This window comes from Primulina eburnea, chromosome 3 (assembly GCF_022965805.1).
Source record: "Primulina eburnea isolate SZY01 chromosome 3, ASM2296580v1, whole genome shotgun sequence".
NCBI classification, from domain to species: domain Eukaryota; kingdom Viridiplantae; phylum Streptophyta; class Magnoliopsida; order Lamiales; family Gesneriaceae; genus Primulina; species Primulina eburnea.
The window spans coordinates 2,412,797-2,433,474 of record NC_133103.1 but is presented as its reverse complement, the minus strand read 5'-3'; the positions used below and the strand labels follow the sequence as shown (position 1 = coordinate 2,433,474).

Here is a 20,678-nt window from a genome sequence, read left to right as displayed (position 1 = left end):
ATGAGACAGTCTCACGCATTTGCCTTATGAGAATAGGTTTATAAGTTGTTGACTTTCTATTGTAATTACGAGTGTGAAAACTTAATTTCCATTTGGTTTATATATATAATCACAACTTACAATATAGTTTCCATTTAACAATCTATAGTACATCTCATAATATATTATGTTTAAATTAAGATATCTAATCACACACCAATCCTCAGACTTCAGATCTGTCAATCTTTTTTTTCCTCTTGGTCTTCATTTTATTTTTGTATCAGTATATTTTTGTGCAACGTTAGATAAATATTGTAAACCAGCCTTCCAATTGAGAGAGGCTGTGATTTTGCCCACATACAAGTCAAAATTCACATGTAGTCATAATAAGTTCACCAATCATTTAGTGTAATGTAATATTTAAATGCTAAACTATTCTTATCTCTCGATCTTTCCCTCATTTATTATATTTATTTTTGGCGTTTTCTGATATTTAATTTAATTTAATATAATAATCACTATAGTTTGGCGAAAAGTTTGTGACGTGAACACATGAAATGGGTGGCTGCATAATGTTGCCACGAGTTGGGAAGATTACATGAAAATTGATGGTGTATGTATAATTATTATGTAAATTTTGTCCTATTAGGCCTACTTGTTCGCAAAATAGCTTTCGTAGCGTAATAATCTCTAAGACTATAACAACTGAATAACTGAATATTTTTAAGTTTATTGTTAAATTTTAAGATAGTTTAAATCAAAATATCGATATATGACAAATTTATTTGAAACATAATTTTTAGTTGACTCCTTAAGCTTGATTTCCCAACATTTCTTCCTACAATCCAATTATTTATTTCGAGTCATTGAATAGTGACCCGTATGCATGAATTATGAACTAAATGTGGACTTTTACACAACAAAACTATGTAACGACTCAAAGTTTCAAATTTTTAGTTGACTCCTTAAGCTTGATTTCCCAACATTTCTTCCTACAATCCAATTATTTATTTCGAGTCACTGAGGAGTGACCCGTATGCATGAATTATGAACTAAATGTGGACTTTTACACAACAAAACTATGTAATGACTCAAAACAATTTGATACGATGCATAAAATAAACAATTGTCACAATTTTTTTATGGAGATTTAAAATCTTGCCTTTATCCTATATTGACTGATCCCATTTATCCAAAATATGTGAGAGGTTTGTAATTCAAGAAGTGATAGTTGTTTTTCATGTATGTTTCTCTCTTTTAATTTTATTTCGAAACTAAATCTTTTAATCTAGAAAGCCAAATATGGAGCCATGAAGTGATGATTATGACCAATAAGACGTAAATTGAATTGAAATTACTATTAATATTTTGTGTTTGTAAAATATGCAAATCCATGCCTAGTTTATGTACTTAATTTAGTCCATTACATGTATTTATTTCATTTTCCTAAAACGAACATGTATTTTCCACATGCTCATAAATTTGACACACAAATACGATTAGGCACTAGTGATATGCATATATGTGATGTTTTTTGTGATAATTTTGTTGTTTTTTTAATTTAATAAATTTTTATACTAGGAACGAAAACTTTGGAAAGTTGGTATAATATTAAGGCAAAAACTTGTGTGAGACGGTCTCACGGGTCGTATTTGTGAGACGGATCTCTTATTTGGGTCACCCATGAAAAAGTATTACTTTTTATGCTTAGAGTATTACTTTTTATTTGGAATATGAGTAAGGTTGACCCGTCTCACAGATTATGATCCGTGAGACGGTCTCACATGAGACTCACTCTAATATTGATAAATGAATACACAAATTTACTAAATAGATATTAATAATATATTGTTATTATTAAATCAAAGCATAATATCTTTTTTATAATTTTAAAGAAGGTAAAAACTTGTGTGAGACGGTCTCACGGGTCGTATTTGTGAGACGGATCTCTTATTTGGGTTATCCAAGAAAAAATATTACTTTTCATGCTAAGAGTATTACTTTTTAGACAAAAACTTGTGTGAGACGGTCTCACGGGTATTTGTGAGACGGATCTCTTATTTGGGTTATCCATGAAAAAGTATAATTTTGTATGCTAAGAGTATTACTTTTTATTGTGAATATGGTTAGGGTTGACCCGTCTCACAGATTAGTATCCGTGAGACGGTCTCACATGAGACCAACTCTACTTTTTATTGTGAATATAGGTAGGGTTTATCCGTCTCACAGATTAAGATCTGTGAGACGGTCTCACATGAGATTCACTCTTTAAAGAAATGAGTGAGTCTCATGGGAGACCGTCTTACGCTCTTTAAAGAAATGAGTGAGTCTCATGGGAGACCGTCTTACGGATCATAATCTGTGAAACGGGTCAACCCTACTCATATTTACAATAAAAAGTAATACTCTTAGCATAAAAAATAATTTTTTTATGGGCGACTCAAATAAGAGATCCGTGTAGTGACCCGTTCCAGAATCACCTACTAGTCAAGAACTAAGCATGCAATTAACCTAATTAACAATAATCAGAGATAACAGCGGAAATAGTCAACAAAATAATGGTTATACAACCCAATCGAAAATCGAAGTCTAGACTAACTCAAAAATAAAATATCCAATACAACCATATCGAATCAAAACAATACCGATAAACTAAACCAACCAGCTACTCAACGTCCTCCTCCTGCTCCTCCTGAGCTGTCCAACCTGAGGCCTGCCCCGTGGGAATAGGGTGTCCAAGAATAAACAAAACCGAGGACGTGAGCGATAAGAACGCCCAGTACAAAAGTATGAGTATACAGACCTATATGAAATGCACATGCTATGATCATGATACCGGGGTAGTCAAGAAACAGGAATCACAAAGGATCTCAAAATGCTCAGTCTAGAGGCGCCAAGTGGATAGTGCCGCGCGGTACACCTCTGGGTCACTGCATCCACTACAAGACAGACGTGGACCTAAAATGTCCCGGACCACCGAAGCCCTCCCGACCCGTCGGCCACTGTGTACTCTCGGTGTCCATGCGTCCACAAGACAGGGCTGAGCGGCCCCAAGATATAGCTTATCTCGAAAGAGATACAGCTCAACAGTAAAGGCTATCTCGAAGGAGAATACGGCTCAACATGAAATGCAACGTGCAGTAATAAACGTGACATAATAGCATGCATCATATGACATATATCAATGCACCACATAATCATGCAACACATATAAGAATGTATACTCAACTAGGATATCTCGGATAGTACTTTCGTACCTCTATCACAGCAATCCTAATCCACTGGAACCACCAGACAACAGGTCTAATCCAAGCCTATTCATCAAGTGAAAACCATCACTAAACTTATCTACCAGACTTAACTAGATAATCCTGAGATAAATACTGATAAAATTCCAAACCTTCGTCCGTCGCTAGCCCGCTGATGCCGCTAGCTCCCAACTAGAGCACAGCTCTGCTACAAGACCAGCAGCTCCCCGCTAGTGCCCAAATCTCGGAACAAGACTAGAACCTGTCAGAAACGACTGAAATGCTATGGAATTCTCTGAATTGGCGAGTCAAAATGAGGAAATCCGACCACTATTTATAGGCCATGTTCGGATCCTCCGAACACCACTTCGGAACGTCCGAACGCTACGTGTCCATTGGCTCTTGACAGCTCATGATCGGAACCTCCGATCATACACTTCGGACCGTCCGAACATGCACGTGTCCAGCTGCTCTTGACACCTCATGATCGGATCCACCGAACCTACACTTCGGAACGTCCGAACTCCCACGTGTCGATCAACTCTTGACACCTAATGGTCGGATCCACCGAACCCACTTCGGACCTTACGAACTCTTCGGTGCTTCCGAACCATCTTCGGTCCGTCCGATCATGACTCGGTCAAAATTACACATTAAACCTTCTTAATCACCATTAATCCGTTAATTACCCAATTTAGAATTCGGGCTACTACATCCGTCTCACAAATACCACCTGTAAGACCGTCTCACACAAATTTTTACCTAAAGAAATACCATGACATCAAAGTTACTATTATATACAAATATATCAAATTTAATAAAATAGTATCATATATATAATACAAGACAAAAACTTGTGTAAGACAGTTTTACGGGTTGTATTTTGTGAGACGGATATTTTTTTTGGATCATCCATGAAAAAATATTACTTTTTATGCTAAGAGTATTATTTTTTATTGTAAATATCGGTAGGATTGACTCGTCTCACATATAAAGATTCGTGAGACCGTCTCATAAGAGACTTACTCAAAATATAAAAGCATATTAATTTATTTGATTCCTTCCCTCTTTTTGACTAAATGGAATGTACACATCCTTCCGGATCTTGGTTAAATGTTTGCTTAAGCAAGATTTCGATATTTTTAATTCTAATAATAAGCAAGTAAACAAAGTATTAATGTGGTCGGTGAGACGAAAGTATATTCTCAAGTATATCACCGAAATCTTATCAACACTTGTTCACATCTTATCCAGATTCACAATCACAGCCCCTATTATCCATCTTTCTATTATTTTTATAACTTTTTTTTATTATTTTATATAAACATATAAAATAATCGCAATAAAATAAAATGGAACAACCACCCCTTGACACGAATAACGATAATTATTCATCAATCCTGGTAATTACCACTCATCTCTGCCTTTGTATACTTGCTCTGTGTCAAGGTTTGAAAGCGCATCTAGGATAAAGAGGCTAGAGACATTCTGTTCACCAAATTCCAATTCACGATTCAACCGATCATGTCAAGCTCGCTTAACTGCTGCTGACTTCCTTTCACAAACAGATGAACGCCATGATGCAAAATCAGAATATCGACATCTCACATTCTCCAAAAATTGAATCCAAATGCTGTTGAATCCGTAAAATTGCAAAGGGCTCAGTTAGACAGACATCTGTTCTGCAGTGGTCACCTCCAATCCCAAACACAGTTAATTAAAGCACACAACATTCACATGTCAGTCCATGATTCGCCGAAACGGGCGTTTCGGTTCCGGAACCGGAACATCAGCAACCGAGGTTTAATAAAACCGTCGCCAAATTAAGAACGGCCACGGTTGAGTAAAAATCGTTGCTAAATTTAGCGACGTTTTTTTTCATAAAACCGTCGCAAATTCAAATCAGTTTTAATTTTTATATTTCTAGATATTTTCCAAAATTTTTAATTTTTATATATTTTTAAACCGTCGAGACGATGACTCCGAACTTGTCTGCAATTATCTACCATAACCAATGTCCTCCGATTTTCATCTTCTCCAAACTCGTCCTATTAAATAGCAGAAATAATTTTGTTTAAATAAAGCCATTAAATGCTTATTGTCTTCTCGATCTAATCCACTATTTTTTGAAAATTTTCAATTTGATATTGATTTTCCTGTGTATTTAACAAAAAACGGAAAATATTTAGGATATCTACGCGATAATAATGAACGAAAGATCCATATATTTATTTTCTTTAGTTTTCAAATCAAAACATGTTAAAATTTTCATCGGAAAGTACCACAATCATCTTCAATCTTCCATCACAAACAACGAAGGATCGACAACAACAATTGTTCAATGAAGAGTGTGCACATTTTGGACGAAATCCTTTGCTACATCTGATGTGACACTATACTCAAATAAGTTTCGTTTGCACAAATTATCTTAAATTAAACACACTAAATATCATGTATCAACAAAATACAATTAATAATTGATAAAACATTATATTTATCTATTTTTTTTTAGAAATCGACAATAAATTGTTTATGAAACACGATAAATGATTAAAACAATATGTTAATGATTTTTCACTTAAAAAAAGATGAATCAAATATTTTGTCTGTGATTTATTCTATTTTCTTGGTATATGGTGTTTAGTACATTTATTTTTTAAAGATGTTTCAAACAAGACTTGTTTTAAGCCAAGTGTAGTAGTACTCTTTGAAACGCTAAGTTTAACAAAAGATTTCGTCTCATACTTTGTATTACACACATTATGGCTCAAAATGGAAAGGCGTCCCAAAAACAGAAGATCGTGTAACAGTCTAAAACATTGTGTTCTTCGATTAAAAATTGGCTAGAAATTTTTCTCCAAAACAATTAAAACAACAATTGTTTTTCCTTTCTTTTATGCGAGTCAAGATATGCATAAATAAACGATAAATTAATTAAAATAGAGAGCTGTTTTATGTAATTAAGAGGTGATTATATCGAAGATAGTTATTATTAGGCAAAAACTTATGTGAGATGGTCTCACGTGTTCTATTTTGTGAGAAGAATCTCTTATTTGAGTCATTCATGAAAAAATATTATTTTTTATGCTAAGAGTATTACTTTTTATTGTGAATATCGGTACAATTGACCCGTCTCACAGATAAAAATTCGTAAGACCGTCTCACAAGAAACCTATTATTCTTGTTAAATATCAATAAAATATATTATGAATTATTTCCATTCTTGATTATTTATAAAAGAGTGAGTCTAATGTGAGACCGTCTCACGGATCATAATCCGTGAGACGGGTCAACCCTACCCATATTCACAATAAAAAGTAATACTCTTAGCATAAAAAGTAATATTTTTTCATGGGTGACCCAAATAAGAGATCCGTCTCACAACTACGACCCGTGAGACCGTCTCACACAAGTTTTTGCCTTTATAAAAATTCACTAATTCATCACACAAGTAATAATTTATTATTTTTTACCATTAATAAAATGTTACAAAATTTTAATTTTGATATATATGTAAAAACTGTCTGCACATGGAGTGGTATGTGAAAAGAAATAAATTCAAAACAAGGGAAGGAAGAGAAAAGGACGAAGCTTTATTCCCCCATCCCTCAAAAAAAAAAAAAAAAAAAAAAAAAAACACTTATCCCGAACAGGGATCCCTCCCGCAGCGTAATTCCTCGCGGGCATCCCAGATTTCCTGTTATCTTTCCTGGGAAGCGACGAAAGATCTTTTATATTCCGAAAGACCCATGTCTAATTATACAGCTTCGATAATAAGTTTCTCCTTAATCTACTTCTCTCTGGTCCCACTATGCTTTTCTCTTCCCTTCATCGTACTGCACGGTAATTTTCTGTTTTCAAATCATAGCATCATAATTTAATGTCAGCTTCTTTTTTTTGAGCTGGTAAAGTTAACTTTTTTGTATAAAGGGTTTTTACATTATTTTGATGGGTTGTTGTTGCGGTAGGAATTGGGGATCAATGTTCGAACAGAGGAATGAAGCACTTCACTCAGGAACTCAGCGATTGGTCAAAGTCTCAAGGATTTTGCATGTATAAATTTTGCTGTTATTTTGTTTTTTTCCCTATTCCAAACTATCAGGCTCTTTTGCTGTGGTAATCTTTTTTTGTCAGCATCTTTTATGTGGTTGGTGTGATTCTGAAGTAGTCGATAATAATCGATCCTTTGATTTTTGAGTGCGGGTCACTCTCTGTTTTCTGCTAAAATGTCAAGTTGGAAGTTGGAACAAAGTGATTTTGCTTCTCAAGTTTTGAAATCAACGCTGATTTTTTTTTAAGGAACTTAATATTGTTTCTGTAGCATTGATAGAAATATTGAAAATCATTGTTATACGTGAGAAGTTCCTTCGAATTGGCTTACACTCAAGTCAATCACGATGATATTTGTGATCCCGAGAGTGTTAATTTTAAACATTAGGACTAAATGAAGAGCTATTTTTATATATTTTAGCAGGTTTATATTTTACTTGAGTGCTTCTTCCTTGGTCTTGATGTGTGATGGGACTTGTTTATGTTTCCATATATCTAGAGAAATTGGAGATGGAGCATGGGATTCATGGTTTATGGCTCTACTGGAACAGGCATGGACAGAATAATTTAATTACCTGTTAATTGTGCATCTATGACTTTATTTGGATCAGCTGATCTTAATTTGTTGTTGGTACCTTTCACCTGCAGACGGAAATTGTTTGTGATAAGGTGAGTAATGAAGCTGTTTGGATGCGTTGATTCTTGATCAATATGTGTACCATCTGATGAACTAACATCTAAGTTCAGGTGAAAAAAATGAAAGAACTCAAAGATGGTTACAACATCGTTGGTCTCTCCCAGGTGACTTCGGATGTGGATTGTTCTTTATTTTTCCACGTTTTAAGGAAGCGGAAGCGATGGATTAATTTTACATTTTGCAAGTATCCAATTCAACTTATAGCGTGACCCACAAGGATCTTTTCCACAGGGACTCACAATTTATTTAATTCAATCTTCATTATAATATTCTTAATTATTATCAAATAAGAAAATAACAAAACAAAAGGACAATTTCACCTGTTGTTCACGGCCTAACATCTTATAATAGTTCGCATCTTCAGGTCCATCACGTGGTTCTCATCTGTTGCTGGTCGAACATCTTTAGAGAGTGCTAAACACTGGCCATTTTCATTACTACTTGCTTGTTTGTCATCTTTTTTCTCCACTTTCAACCCAAGTCTTTATAGTTTATATATATAAATAGCAGCAGAAGCTGAGTGTAATTGTTGTATAATTCAACTGTATACAATTCACACACGATCAGAATTTTTATATTTGATGATTATTTCAATTTCAGTGACTAAGTTTCTTCATCTGTTCATTAATCAAGTCACAGTAACGCTTTTGCGGACATCTTGAAACAAAATTCTATGCTATTATTGAACCCTCTACATCTCCTCATTTGCTCTACATTAATCTACCTTCCCTTTGACTTCTTTATTTATAACAAAAGTATGACATCATGTGTATATAATTAACTTTTGCTTTTGATTTTGCTATTTTTGACTCAGGACAAATGTCCGTTATCTGATTAATATGCTTTGTGAGTAAGTTCACCACTTTTACAATTGTAAGGTTGTTCTTTCAGGGCAATGTAATAGGACGAGGTGTCGTGGAATTTTGTGATGGAGCACCACCAGTAAGAATCATTATGAAACGATTCTGCAAGCGCGGTTTCTTCATTTTATACAAACTTTTTGTGGGCATATTTGTGGCGAGCTGTAACTATTGCTGCTGGTCTCATTACATGATCTAGTAATACTGTAACAGTGGCATTGATATATATACCAGGAAAATCCAGAATGGTGATAATGAAATGTTGCAGCGGAATTTTTTTTATTTAAATCATGTTGGACTATGTACACAGTTGTCCTGACCTGTTTCAGGCTCTGATAATTTCAATATCCTTTCAATGTGATTAAGTTTGAACGCTGGGTTGTTGCAATTTAAATGCACCTTTTAGGATAATTGTAATGAACTTTTCATGTCCTAGGATTGAAAATTTTTTCCCAATCATTACCGTTCATATAAATTACAACTACTAGTTTAGATAGCAAAAATGTCAACTTACTCAAACCTTTCATCTTTCCTACTCTAATCTGAAACTCTGTGCTGATTAATCTGTGAGCTCAGGGAGTATTGCTTTCCTTATCAATCATAGTAACTATATTTTGCATTTTTGATAAACTTTAAACTTGAAGTTCTGGTTTTTTTTCCTCACGACAGGTCAAAAATTTTATTTCATTAGGAGGACCTCATGCTGGTACTGCTTCAGTTCCTCTATGTGGTGTGAGTGCTCTTGTTACCTTTTGTTTTATTGCAACTTGTATATGATTTCAAATGCATCTTATATTACTACAGGAAATGCCGTCATCATCTCTTATTTTTGTTTTCATAATCTTTTAATATGTCATTGTATCTCAAACTTTTTTATTTTCAATTCATTCATCCTTCTTTACATATTTGAGGACACACATTTCTGACTTTTGGACACATCTTAGCTCTGGGAAGCAAATACGGCTTTAAGTTATGTTCTCGAGAGAAATAGATCTAGGCTCAATTACATGGTTCCTTATTGATAATTGGATCATTTTTATCAAAAGTCCATGGAGTGCGAGCCTAGGTCCTGAATACAGTATGATGGAGGAAGTTAGTCAAGCACTCGCATTGTCTCTGAGTTCAAATGATGCTCACTTATGTTTTGAGTTGCACTTTATGTGCACCTGAAAGTACTGTGAATCCGATGTTATAGTCACTCATGTTTTTGAGCATTAACTAATGTTTGTTTTCTAAGTGTTTTAATTGTTTGTGAAATACTTATCAGCCAACATGACAATTTTTTCCTATATATAGATTCCACAATATTGTGTATAATCGTGTTTCATCTCACTAAAGCGAACTTCTAGCTTTGCTAAAGAGGTTAAATATAATGCCTAGGCTCCACAAAACCATGTGACTTGCAACAACTTGCGCCTTTAATATATGTAATTTGGTATAATTGTACAAATTCTTATCTGGTTTAATTGTTGCCTAAATGATAGCCTATTCGACAATGATTGCATTCACTGATGAAATTATCCAGCATGTAGTAACTATCAGTATCACATTCCATCTCAATATGAAGATAAAGATGGAGAATCAACTCCAGTTTAGCAAGTTGCCAATTTTTTGTTATTACGAGTTTGATACGAATCTTGTGTGAATTAATAATGTTTGATATGTCGTCAGTGAATTTAGCAACTCCTTGAGAATTTTGTATGGAAACAAGCACATACTCGTGTGGTGTATCTGTATAGAACATATGCAAAAAGTAGTGTAAAGATGTTACTTTTCAAAATATTTGATTTCAAATCTTTAAATTCAACCTGATTTCGTACTGAATATGTGGAGATGCTGGATCATCAGCAACATTAATTGCTTGTTTAAATATCGTTTGTGTCACCGATTTTTTTTGTAATGGCCAGTAGGTCTTACAAGAATATTCTATGGTGGATTACCAGATATCGAATATCAATAAGGATTCCAATATCATAATACATGTCTTGGCACCTTACTTCTTTCCTGAGGGTCATCTCAAGTCTAGGATTAAGTTTGTTCCACATTGGCTATTTTGTTTTATATTTCCACGTTTTTGCAGACTGGCATATTCTGTATTATAGTGGACAATTTAATTAGATCAGAGATCTACTCTGACTATATCCAAGTACGCGTTCTCCCTTTGTTTCTTCAACTTTTCAAGTTCTAGATAAAAAAAGTAGATGTTTCGGAGCTTACTTCTTGTATGCAAAATTGTGCAGACTCACTTTGCTCCCAGTGGCTATCTTAAGCTGCCAAATGTAAGTAATTTAGTTGACGTTTGACTTCAGTCATCCCCTACAGTTCTTGCTTAGAACTCTACAAATGTCCCTTAAGATCAGTATATTATGCTGCCTCAGCGTTGCTCACAATTCTTTGTTGGATGTAAATGACCAAAACTTATTGGTTACTTATGTTTGAATAAAACAACTATTTTTTAATATCAGATTTCATATTTTAAGATTGTGATGATATGCTTTTATTGCTATTTAGATTTCCTACCATATCTATTCCAACATATTTCACCTATATAAAATACAGAAGAGTAGATTTATAACTACAGATTAATAGAGTCTTAACTCGCTGAGCATTATGTCGTGGAAGTGATTTTTTATGGCTAAGCCATGTAAATTATATCTTGCGTAGTATTTCCTTTTCACTATTTTTTTACTGTTTAAAATTTAACAATAATAATGCATTTAGTTTTCGTTGAGGAATTTTGAAACTCAATTAGTTTTTCCTATTATTTTTGTTTTGCTTTGACAATCTTTGTATTTTCTAAATTATTAACTCATAAGATACTATATTTTTTTTTACAGAATATTGCTGGCTACTTGAGCAAATGCAGGTTTCTCCCCAAGCTAAACAATGAACTTCCTGGCGAGAGAAACTCGACCTACAAGGAACGATTCAGTAGCTTACAAAATCTTGTTCTTATCATGGTACTTGAATGGCGTACTTTTTAGCCTAAAACTCATTTTGGTTTATTTCTGTTTTTTCTTGATTTTCAATTTGCACTGATTAAAATTTACACCGATCTCTCTCTCTTACGAGCAGTTTGAACATGATACTGTTTTAATACCAAAAGAAACTGCTTGGTTTGGGTACTATCCAGATGGGTCATTTGACCCAGTTTTGCCACCACAGCAGGTAAGCTCTATTTTTGACAATTTGGTTTCTATATGAATTTTTATTCGTTATGAAGCTTAGCATATTATCTTTGAATGGATGGGTCCTATTTCAGAATCCGTAGTTTTTTATGAATTTTTACATCAAGGTTTATTGGTTATTATTAGTATGAGGCATTCAAATAATTATTTTACCTGAAAACACAATGCATGTATAAGTTAACAGTATCAAATAAAAGTTGGCTTAGGATTTGTGAATTCCTATTTCTAGTGCTGCAATAAATACAGCCAATATTTGAACTCTTTTCCAAATTTGATCGAATCGACAGTTGCTGAGCTTTATCTGACAAACAAGCTTGAGCACAATATTCTTGGTCAATTTATCATGTTCAGGCTAGCCTCAACTTTTGCAAAATCATTTCAAGCTTCATAAGCTTGAATCATATTCAGTTCAGTGGAAATGTGCTCAGTATTTGTTCCTTACAAAAACAAAACAAACTAAAGCATGGGTAAAGAAAACAAGTGGTCCGGCTGTGTGAAAACTGTGATCTCTAGTCGACGATACATTCTGGTTGTTATTTCCGCCAATTATTTATTTTCTCAGACGGTGTGTTTGGTTGACTGGATTAAATAAGAATATATTAATAGTCAGATATTTATCGTTAAAATTTTAAGATGTTTTAATAATCATGTTGACCCGGGTTAAGATCCAATTTTATTAATCAAATAGTTATCCATAAAATTGGATCTTAAACCGGGTCAAAATGATTATTAAAACAACTTAAAATTTTAACGATAAATATTTGACTATTAATCTATCCTTATTTAATCCACTCAACCAAACACATCCTCTGTATTTTAGCTGAAGCATAACCAAACTTATCCAACGTATCCTTGTTACCTGTCAGACCGCATAAAATTGCCCTTCCATGTGTAAGATCGAATCTGTTGGATTATTAAAAATTACATTTCTTTGAATTATTGTCTAGAATTAGTGAGAATTCATGATCTCTAATATCAAGTCAGGATCAACTAGGAAATAACTGAAGCATTGGGTCGAACTATTTTTTGGTCCATTATTCACCAACAAGACCATACCAAGTATTAGATGTGATAGGTGTAACGGGACCAATTAGGTTATCTTCTTCCTTGTAGAGCAAAGGCTTTGTTTCAGGTCCATTTTTTTATTTTAACTTATTATTGATTTTAAAGTGTTTGATTGCACTTCAAGTAGACGTAATCCGCAGAACTAATTTCAACCCTTGATCAGACCAAGCTTTATATGGAGGACTGGATCGGTTTGAAAACATTAGATGACGCTGGAAGAGTCAAATACGTAAAAGTCCCCGGCAACCACCTCGGAATCTCTAAAGATGATATGAAAAAGTACATCGTCCCCTATTTGGAAGATGACACATCGAAAGATCGAAGAGTTTTTGCTGCCAGTGTTGAAAACCGCCACCAACCATCAACCGACAGATCAATGGAGGTGGTCGGATTATCATATTACCAGTGGCCATCAACGATCAAGAATTTCTTTGGTGAAATGCTGCTCGGTGTTACAAGAGATGAATAATGAATTCTTAAATTTCACTTGAATTGAAATATGTTTTTCGCAGGAATTACCTGATTGTCAGTGTTCAAACAATCTGCTAAGATAGAATTCTGTAGCATGATTGGAGTATATATTATTTCCCTACGTAGCTCATTGCACAAGTATTTATCATCGCCGGTAACAGAATATCTTGTGATGATTTTTTGAATTCATGAAACACAGTGATCTCAAGTCTTTTATAATACTCATTTTATCCAATATACTATCAACCTAAAACAGAAAAAAAGAAAATGGTAACAAATGAATGAAAAGAAATTGGCGCGACCGTAAACCAAGTTCTTTTCCTTTTTTTTTTTTAAACAACATACCCAATTAACAAAGCCAATATTAAATAAGATAAAGTACTGCACATTTATTTTTTGTCCAACAACATATGTTATCTTCTTCTCATTAATCGGACATAATTATTACTTTTAATCAGCTTTTCATGGCTGCCAAAATATATAATGTTAATGCATCATCTAACGAAAACTATGAAACTTATTAAAGAAATAACAAGGTCGCATAAATTACTAAAAAATCTGTAACAAACAATTTGTTTTTTCACAAAAATAAAAAGAATAAGGAGGGACCTTCTCTGTTACGCCAATGGCCTTGCTGCCAGAAGCCAATACTTCAACAGTGAAAATCAATCAATATTGGAATCCATTCATCTCAACACATAACAAGCCACAGTGCCGTAGGCATTCGTTTCAGGTCATCTGGCATTTGTCAAAATTTGCCAAAACATTCAAAAGGCAGTCACATGAAAGCACAAATCTTGCTCGCCATTAACTATTAGCATTAGCTATACGGGAAGCTAGACCATCTTCTCCAACACTTCTAAGAAATTTGATTATATTTTCAGCATGATGTCGTTTCAGCAAAATTCTTTGATCTGCCATAATATTAGCAATTTTTGTCATTTCCGTGAGATGATTTCCTTGACAAAGTCCAGCCAAGAGGACCGAGTAAGTCTCAGAATCAATGGGTGGCAAAATTCCATACTTCTCTAGAGAATCAATAAAGCCAAACGCATCTAGCACTCGTCCCTCTGAAAATACCCCATCTATAATACTACCTGAAGCCAAACCATTAGGCCTCATACCACGAGTAATCATCATCCTAAACACATTCTCTGACTCCTTACACATCCCAACCCGGCATAGGGAAACAACAAGAGAACTATATAGCTCATCATACTGAATACCACTAACACTAACTTTGTCAATCACTTTATGAGCCTGATCTAGACGCCCTTCCTTACAAAGCCCGTCCAAGATAGAAACAATTGTAACTTTATTTGGCCTGATTCCCAAATAACACATTTGGTCCAAAATCCTAGATGCATCCATTGCCTTCCCTTTCTCCACAAAACCCTTAATAACAGATGTATAAGTTACCACATTTGGCTTCCGCTCTCCCTTTTCTTTCTCCATCCCATCTAAGAACTCCAATGCCCTCTCCAAACTCCCATGCATACAAATTCCATCGAGGAGTGTAGAATAGACAACAGAATTTGGTATGCATCCATGTCCCTTCATGACCTTAATCAATCCAAATGCATCCTCTAACCTCCCTGCATCACAAAGCCCCTTAGTGATCGAAACATATGTGATCACGTCCGGATAGAGATCAATCAAACCCATCTCTCTCATCAACCCCATCGCCTCGTCTAACTCACCCTTCTCAATGACTAGTCTAATCACTACATTGTATGACACCGTGTCTGGCCTGCAATTGAATTCTTTCGTTTTCCTCAAAACCCATAAGCCTAGTTTTGCATCTTTAGCAGCTCGACATAAATTTAAAATAATCTTGAACATCCTGACACTAACAATACATTCTTCAGCCCGGTATGCATTTACAACATCAACAACCAGTTGTGGCTTTTGATCAATCTCCAAAAATTTACATGCCTGGGCATACATATAAGCACTGTGCCTGTAGGTAGATTGAAGGCCAGCCCAAATAAAGAACCTGAGAGCCAATTGGGGCTTATCAATGGCGCACATTTTTAAGACGTGTGTGATGCAAGGATAGTCCAGCTTGGCTTTCACAGTGTTTAGTGTTGTTTCCACATGATTCTGATTTTTCTGTAAATGAGTGAGGAACTTTTGAGCAGCTGGTGAAGAATAGGTTCTGAAAAGAAGGAAATTTGCGTGTAGAAAAAATGAGGATTTAGATGGAATTAAGGAAGAAAGGTGATTGAAGATTGGGAGGAATGATGGCATTATATCTCGGTCAACTTCAATCTCAAAACTTTTAGTTATAAATGGGACTCGTCAATGGAGTACGAGAAAAAGAGAAGAATCAAGCTTCTGGTTCAACACAGCAAAAGGAAAAGAAAGACAAAATGCAGTGCTTACTGGTTTATTATCCCTCGCATCAGAGGCACTGCAACCACTGTATGAGTGCCACCGTGATGTTTTATTTTAGCATATACAGTATAATGGAAAATCAGTTATAAAATAAGAATGGGTTATCAGCTCAAGAGACAAAATGGCCCTTTATGATGAAATGGGGATTGCAATGCGGTCTTGTGGAGTAGAAAAATCAGACTGCCTGTACAAATGAAAGCATTAGTAAACAAAAAATCTCAAGATCTCAAATTTGGCATATGTATAATGTTAAAAACCCACCGACAAATCCAATTATTCACATCTGCCATGCATGAACCAAAAGTTACATTAAGGAAAACTTAGCAATATGACCATCTAACTTAAGTATTTACAAGATAGTAAAAAATACAAACATGAGATCGTCTATTGTCAATTCTTGGAGGGGGTCTCGCTCTATGTAAAAAGAGTTATTCATGCGAATATGATTAGATGGATCAAACCACCTTACGGATCTTTTAAACTTAATACAGATGGTTGTACACACACAAACAGAGAATGCCATACATGATAGCAACTCGTTGCATATGTACGTATCATTTTCGATTAGTAAAGTTGAGTACCACATTTACGCAAACACGTAGTTTGCAACCAGCAACCACAGAAAATTTCATCAACGTGACAATGAAAATTTAATGCCAACAATGATTCAGTTTAAACCAACAAGCATCAATTCAAATCAATAATACGGTTCACCATTATAAACTTAGTAAGTTATGAAACACTTCCCGAGCCACTTTAAGAAATATCAAAAGCATGTACTCACCAATAAACTAGTGGCACCATTTATGATCCTCCGAATAAATTCCCTGTAAAACAAAACAATTATTAGTCAAAGAAATGCAAGTTCCATCACTATTAGGGTTATAAAAATTAGAAAATTACAACCCACGAAGATTTCTATTAAAGTATTGGTTAATGAATCACATTGAAGGACTTAAAAAGTTGAAAATTAGCTAATAAGCTTTTGAAAACCATCGGCAGATGAAACTCAACGTCCGAGTCTGATTCCAAATCAATTGGAAAGCTTAAACCTTGAAGAAACATCGAAAATACAACGAGAATATGACCATGAAGAAAGAATCACACACTTGGGAAAACATTAGACTCGAAAGGGAAATACCCCGATCCAGTCAAAATGTTGTTCAAGATATGAACTTTCAAAGGCACAAAGTAGTGTTCGATACCAAATTCATCATCATCCAAAATCGACTATAAAAGTAGCGTGTGTTCCAGTAGGATTTTGGATTGATTTGGAATGAATTTTTGAATCTAAATAATTTTTCTCCATCATCTTTTAAATTTGGTAATTTGCCAGTGTTTATCTAATTTGTTAGCAATTTTTTTTATATAAATTAATTAAGTTTGATTAAAATATAATTGTTTATAATGATTTCAAAGTTAAAAATTGATGCTTTTTTTTTTAACGAATTCTGAATCACAATTCTTAATTTTCTCAAAATCTATTACCAATTCAATTCTAATATATATTTTTATGAATATTACTTAAAATTTCGCTAAAAAAATATTTCATAACTAAAAAAAATCTTGTAATAAATTTTTGTCTTGAAAAGGCATTCAATTGTTTTTAGGCAAAAACTTATGTGAGACGGTCTCACGGGTCGTATTTGTGAGACGGATCTCTTATTTGGGTAACTCATGAAAAGGTATTACTTTTTATGCTAAGAGTATTACTTTTTATTGTGAATATGGGTAGGGTTGACCCGTCTCACAGATTATGATCCGTGAGACGGTCTCACATGAGACTCACTCTTGTTTTTAATACCAAAAAACTCCATTTATCAAGGTTTGGTACTTTCTTGTTCAATCAATCCTTGAACAAAGTTCACTAATTTTTTTCCCCGAATTATCCTTGATCAAATTAATTGAAATTACAAATATTTGACTATTTATATAAAAATTCAAATTTAACCATGGATAATGCTCCAATACCCACTCAACCAAAACCGTAAACACACACAAAGAATCCTACGTCAACTCCACCAAAACTATGAAATTGAAGAATGTGGATGAAGAACAAGCGAAGGAAAGAATACCCTCCCAAGAAATACATTCAATTTTTTTAATAAGAAAAGCTAGCGTATGCACTCCAAAAGAAGAATCCAATCCACATCCACGCAACCTATTTGCCTCCCAATCTTGTTTTAGTTTTTAATATAGGAAAATAATTTAATTGTTCTGATCAGACCAGCATATATTTAGTTTGATGTATAGAATGAAATCACATGTTACCTTCGAACAAAAGAAAAAAAAAATATATATATTGTGATTCTTTACATTGTGATTCTTTACAGGTTGGTAATAGGAGGAAAATCATAGCTTGAAATTAGCTCACGACTCCCAAAAACTTTCTCCCCCACTCCGTCCACTTTCTTTACTTTTGCTTAGTCTCTAAGACTTCGCTCCTCCTTTTCAATTCTTCTTTAACATTCTGCAAGACTATCCAAGATCCAAAGCCAAGTTTATCTTCTGTAAGTTCTTCCATGGCAGATGCAGCTTCTCAAACTTTGAAATCCAAAAAACTAGTCAAAGAAATCTCTTCGGATCATTCTAGCACGAGTAAGTTTTTCAACCATTTCTTGTACAAAGCTGGCATTGTTGTAATTTTCTTTGTTTTGCTTCCATTCTTTCCTTCGCAAGCTCCTGAATTCATCAACCAAACCATAAATGCTAGAAGTTGGGAGCTTCTGCAACTGATATTTGTTGGTATAGCTGTTTCTTATGGATTATTTAGCAAGAAAAATGACGGGACGGAAAAAGATAACAACTTAAACTTTGACAATGCTCACTCTTATGTGTCTAAGTTGCTTCAGGTTTCATCTGTTTTTGATGATGAATCTGAAAACCAAACTGTAGTCGATGAAAATAAGGTTGAAACATGGAATTCTCAATATGTAAGAGGGGAACCCGTTGTGGTAGTGGCTAAAGAAAGCTCTGGTGTAACAGAAGAGGATGGTTCCCGTTTAGGAATCAGCCAAAAGCCTTTGTTGTTACCCGTTAGGAGCTTGAAACAGCGGGTTTTGGATCCCAAAGAGGTGGATTCGGTAGATGATTTAGGTGGGAGAAAGGGTTCATTTGACCGGAGAAGTTCAAAAAGATTTATCACCAGTTCAAGAAAATCAAGAAATGGGGACTTTGAAGGGTTTAATTCTGAAAATTTGGAGGGGGAAAAGGAGGTAAATGCCGATTTCAGCTCGCCAATATCAAGAATATCAAGAAATGAGAGCTCTGAAGGGTTGAGATCTGAAAATTTGGAGGGGATAAAGGAGGAAAATGTGGTCTTCCCCTCGCCAATTCCATGGAGATCGAGATCAGGAAGGATGGAGATGAAGGATAATGAGGATGAGGACTCAGAGTCAAAAACGCTAGAATCTAGATCATTTAAGTCATCAATGCCTAATTCACCACCAAAAAAACCATCTCCTTCACCATCTTTTTCATCCGAATCCCATGCGAAAAATGGCGAAGATCATGTGGCAAGGAAAAAGAATTTCTCCTCTCCTCCACGCGCACCTCCTCCAACGTCTCTCCCAAAATTGCTAATGAATAAATCGAATTCGGGCATTTTTATAGATGACAGCGTTTCTTCTGAGAAGGTCATGAGGCGAAGCGTGAGAAGTATTCCTCTGGCGAAATTGGGTGAGAGTGTATTGGAGCAACAGTCAAGAACGAATCCCAGCCCCGAGTTAAGGGCTAAGTCTGTTCGAACATTTAGAACCAATGAAAAGTTGGCCAATCATGAGAAGTTCCCAAAAAAAGAGAACTACGAGTTCGATGAAAAAGTATTTACTCAACCCTCAGATGAAGAGTCGGAGGTAGAAAATGAAGATGATTGCTTTGAAGGGAGTTCAGGCAATAATGAAGAAACCGCAATCGATGACACTGCTAGTGATGTAGGACCTGATGTGGACAAGAAAGCGGATGAGTTCATAGCGAAATTTCGCGAGCAGATCAGATTACAGAGAATTGAGTCGATCAGGAAATTGACTAATACACAGCATACTGGAGCTGGAAAGGCCTGAGGTGCTGAAAGATTCATGTTTTCTTGGCATCAGATATCACAGTATGCATTTCTTTTTCGCATTCACAGATTATGGGTTGTGATTTTTATCCTTTATTTTAAGCGATCGTTATTCTCATAAATTTCTCTGAAGCCAGAATCTGGTAAAACTGGATCAAAGCTTGCAGAACGTGGGCATTCGAGTTGGTTTTACGAATATATGTTTTGGCTCATCTCCATTTCAAAACACGTGTGTTTAACCTGAGAAAACTCTCCCTGAATTCTTTAATTTTCTTGAAGTTATTACGTTCCTTTCATGCACATTGCATCAATTAACCGACGTTGCTTGTTCAGTTTGAATACCAAATTGTCACGCTATGGATCAGGGATCTTGTCCAAAATTCAAGATAATTTCCATAAACACACAAACTTTTGTTTCATAAAATCGCGAAGCGGTTCTTAACATTGTAAAATAAAGTACACTGTCTAAACCGATTTACAAGCTATAACAAGAATCCCTTGTTAAAACTGTATTTGCTACTTGTAATAGATGGTCTGGTTTATCGTAATTATCTTAAATAGACATGCAAAATTGTATATTGATCGTTTAAACGTAACTTTCTCCACTATCCCACGTCTTCTCCTTCCATTTCCTCTTTCTTTTTTTCGGTCAATGGAATGAAT

General features: G+C 34.7%; 3 protein-coding genes across 3 annotated transcripts; 2 read left to right on the top strand and 1 right to left on the bottom strand.

Annotated features, from left to right (window-relative positions):
- The first annotated feature begins 6,806 nt into the window (after positions 1 to 6,806).
- LOC140825279 (uncharacterized) lies at positions 6,807 to 13,754 on the top strand. Its single transcript, XM_073186953.1, has 12 exons — positions 6,807 to 7,070; positions 7,196 to 7,280; positions 7,777 to 7,828; positions 7,926 to 7,946; positions 8,025 to 8,078; positions 8,866 to 8,916; positions 9,504 to 9,566; positions 10,915 to 10,980; positions 11,075 to 11,113; positions 11,672 to 11,794; positions 11,910 to 12,002; positions 13,251 to 13,754. The coding sequence occupies exons 1-12, from the start codon at positions 6,977 to 6,979 to the stop codon at positions 13,554 to 13,556; spliced, it is 1,047 nt and encodes a 348-aa protein (XP_073043054.1). The 5' UTR covers positions 6,807 to 6,976; the 3' UTR covers positions 13,557 to 13,754.
- A 217-nt stretch (positions 13,755 to 13,971) lies between these two features.
- On the bottom strand, positions 13,972 to 16,895 carry LOC140825278 (pentatricopeptide repeat-containing protein At5g47360). The gene is made up of 3 exons (XM_073186952.1): positions 16,859 to 16,895; positions 16,740 to 16,782; positions 13,972 to 15,670 (listed from the first exon to the last, which is right to left on the bottom strand). The coding sequence occupies exon 3, from the start codon at positions 15,587 to 15,589 to the stop codon at positions 14,366 to 14,368; it is 1,224 nt and encodes a 407-aa protein (XP_073043053.1). The 5' UTR covers positions 15,590 to 15,670; positions 16,740 to 16,782; positions 16,859 to 16,895; the 3' UTR covers positions 13,972 to 14,365.
- A 1,388-nt stretch (positions 16,896 to 18,283) lies between these two features.
- On the top strand, positions 18,284 to 20,311 carry LOC140825277 (uncharacterized). Its single transcript, XM_073186951.1, has one exon. The coding sequence runs from the start codon at positions 18,478 to 18,480 to the stop codon at positions 20,014 to 20,016; it is 1,539 nt and encodes a 512-aa protein (XP_073043052.1). The 5' UTR covers positions 18,284 to 18,477; the 3' UTR covers positions 20,017 to 20,311.
- The last annotated feature ends 367 nt before the right edge of the window (positions 20,312 to 20,678 follow it).

What these genes read in the sequence shown, in the direction of transcription:
- LOC140825278 (XM_073186952.1), bottom strand. Translation starts at nt 15,589, where the DNA reads ATGTGCGCCATTGATAAGCCCCAATTGGCTCTCAGGTTCTTTATTTGG.
- LOC140825277 (XM_073186951.1), top strand. Translation starts at nt 18,478, where the DNA reads ATGGCAGATGCAGCTTCTCAAACTTTGAAATCCAAAAAACTAGTCAAA.
- LOC140825279 (XM_073186953.1), top strand. Translation starts at nt 6,977, where the DNA reads ATGTCTAATTATACAGCTTCGATAATAAGTTTCTCCTTAATCTACTTC. An exon ending in TCTACTCTGACTATATCCAA is followed by an intron (nt 10,981 to 11,074) that starts GTACGCGTTCTC and finishes AAAATTGTGCAG; the next exon opens with ACTCACTTTGCTCCCAGTGG. An exon ending in AAAATCTTGTTCTTATCATG is followed by an intron (nt 11,795 to 11,909) that starts GTACTTGAATGG and finishes TCTTACGAGCAG; the next exon opens with TTTGAACATGATACTGTTTT.